Source organism: Medicago sativa, chromosome 7 (genome assembly GCF_051527215.1).
Source record: "Medicago sativa cultivar Bolivia chromosome 7, Bolivia_mono, whole genome shotgun sequence".
NCBI classification, from domain to species: domain Eukaryota; kingdom Viridiplantae; phylum Streptophyta; class Magnoliopsida; order Fabales; family Fabaceae; genus Medicago; species Medicago sativa.
The window spans coordinates 96,247,836-96,250,068 of NC_140755.1; the positions used below are offsets into that span (position 1 = coordinate 96,247,836).

The 2,233-nt window shown below is 32.4% G+C and overlaps 1 protein-coding gene across 1 annotated transcript; it reads right to left on the reverse strand.

Moving 5' to 3' along the window:
- Window positions 1–223: 223 nt before the first annotated feature.
- Window positions 224–1,762, reverse strand: LOC146910731 (protein CENTRORADIALIS-like). Its single transcript, XM_085725104.1, has 4 exons — window positions 1,482–1,762; window positions 1,016–1,077; window positions 886–926; window positions 224–799 (listed from the first exon to the last, which is right to left on the reverse strand). Exons 1-4 carry the CDS (start codon window positions 1,680–1,682, stop codon window positions 579–581), a joined length of 525 nt encoding a protein of 174 aa, XP_085581230.1. The 5' UTR covers window positions 1,683–1,762; the 3' UTR covers window positions 224–578.
- Window positions 1,763–2,233: the final 471 nt, after the last annotated feature.

Consider the following 2,233-nt stretch of genomic DNA (forward strand, 5'->3'; position numbering starts at 1 on the left):
ACTTTCACATTGTTTCTCTTCCACACAGTTCGGTTCTCCCAGTCTTACTTGAATCAAATCCATAATCAAAAGCTTGAACTCCATTATAGTATGACAGTACTTAACACTTAATCAGACCAGTTATATATTTTTTATTGGATAATTACTTGGATTAAGAGGCACAGTGTATAGTCATGAATCATGAGTGAAAACATAAAATTGTAAACGAAACCCTAACTAATTAAAGTAATAAAAGTAAAAACAAGTTTTATTTCTTGATATGTATAATAAGACAAGATAAAAGATTACTAATTTGATACACATACGACACATAACCAGAAACAGTACAACAATATTTATCCAATGGACAGTATATCAAGCTAGCAAAACAGAAAATGATTCCCTTTCTGCGACACACGTACGTGAAAACACAGAGTTTCTAGAACTAAAGAAACTCTCTTCATCCAATCAGATTAGAGCAAACTAGGTTATATTATAGCATATACTATTATTATATAGTATAATTAATTAATATTTAGCCTTTATTTAATAATTAATTAATTATATGCTTTCAAGCTATAGGTGCTATGGCTAGGTAGCTAGCGTCTTCTTGCAGCGGTTTCTCTCTGAGCATTGAAGTAAACAGCAGCAACAGGGAGACCAAGATCATTCTGTGAAGCAAAATTACGAGTGTTGAAGTAATCCCTTGAAGATGGTGGTGCTGTCACTGATTCTCTGTTCTTTTGTTTGAACAAAACAAACACAAACCTGTGTATACCTATATTTGGCTTTGGTATCTCATAGCTCACTACTTCTTTCCCTGTGCATGTGTTACAATTTCAATATGTCATTATATTCTCTCTCATCATATATATATAGACATTTTTCGACCATTAAAATACCTACCAAATGTAGCATCTGTTGTTCCAGGAATATCTGTCACAATCCTGCATTAAATAAATAACAGAATTTAAAAAAACAAAATGAATGGTTAATTTATAGATATGTGGTATATCTCATTATATATTATATTTACCAGTGCAAGTGTTCTCTTAGATAAGGATCACTAGGGCCAGGAACATCAGGGTCTGTCATCACCTACACCAACCAAATATGTATATATTAGCTCAATGATTTAGGTTTTGTCAATACCATTCCAATAAAGCACACACACAATAATTTTTATTTTTTTTATAGGCAAATGATAGTTGTTAGTTTGTTAGAGGGAGGGATGTTTGATGTTGTGAGAGATTAAACAATATGAAACTAATTAAACATATCTCTAACTATATCTAACAAGGTGAAATATTTTTAGTTGAGATTGAACTACGAACCCTTGCATATAAATACTTCGATGTTCCAACTCATATTACTCGGCTATTCCCACGGGGACAGGCACATAGTGTTTTTGTGTGAGTATGTTTGATGATATAAAACAACAAAAAATAGAGAATAAACGTGAGATTATTCAAATATATATATATATATATATATATGTATACCAGTGTATAGAAGGACCTCATGTCACCACCATCAATCTCAACTTTGGGTTTGGTGTTGATAGTCGAAGGGAAAAACTCATGGCCATTGAAGACTTGCTTCTTGTTGTAACTCACAGTCATTTTCATGCTTGGGGTAAAGGAATCAAGAACTTCTCCTATCACTCTTCCAACAATTAGTGGTTCTTGAGACATTCTTGCCATTTCACAAAAGAGTGAGAAAAGGGAAAAGAAAGTTTGAGTGGAAACTTAAGAGTACAACTCAGATAATTCTTCTTGTTGAGGAAAGGAGTTATGGTTAGCTTCTTATTTATATTGTCTTAAAAGTACCTTTCAAGGTTAAGTGTTATTTTTCCCATTTTAAATATGTTACATGCAACATATAATTTAATTAGATCTATAGAAAAGAGGGATTCTATAGGGTGTAAAAATACAGGTTCAGGTGCTCCCACCACTCTTGATATTGGTTTGGTTCTGTTCATTTCAACTAGCTAGTCCCTCAGGAATGTTTCATGTTAGTCATGTTACATTAGATGACATATCAATTCCCTTTTCCTCTCTTTGTCTCTCCCCTACACGTACACGTACACCAGGGAATAATTCCTGGCAAATTGGGCACAATCTAAAACATTTTAATATTTTATAGATTATTCTTGAAAAAACTAGAAAATTATGAGTTTTTTTCCAGTAAGAAAAACACAAGTTATTTTGGGTTTCTTAGTCACAATATGTGTGTAAGTCATGTACAAAAAAAA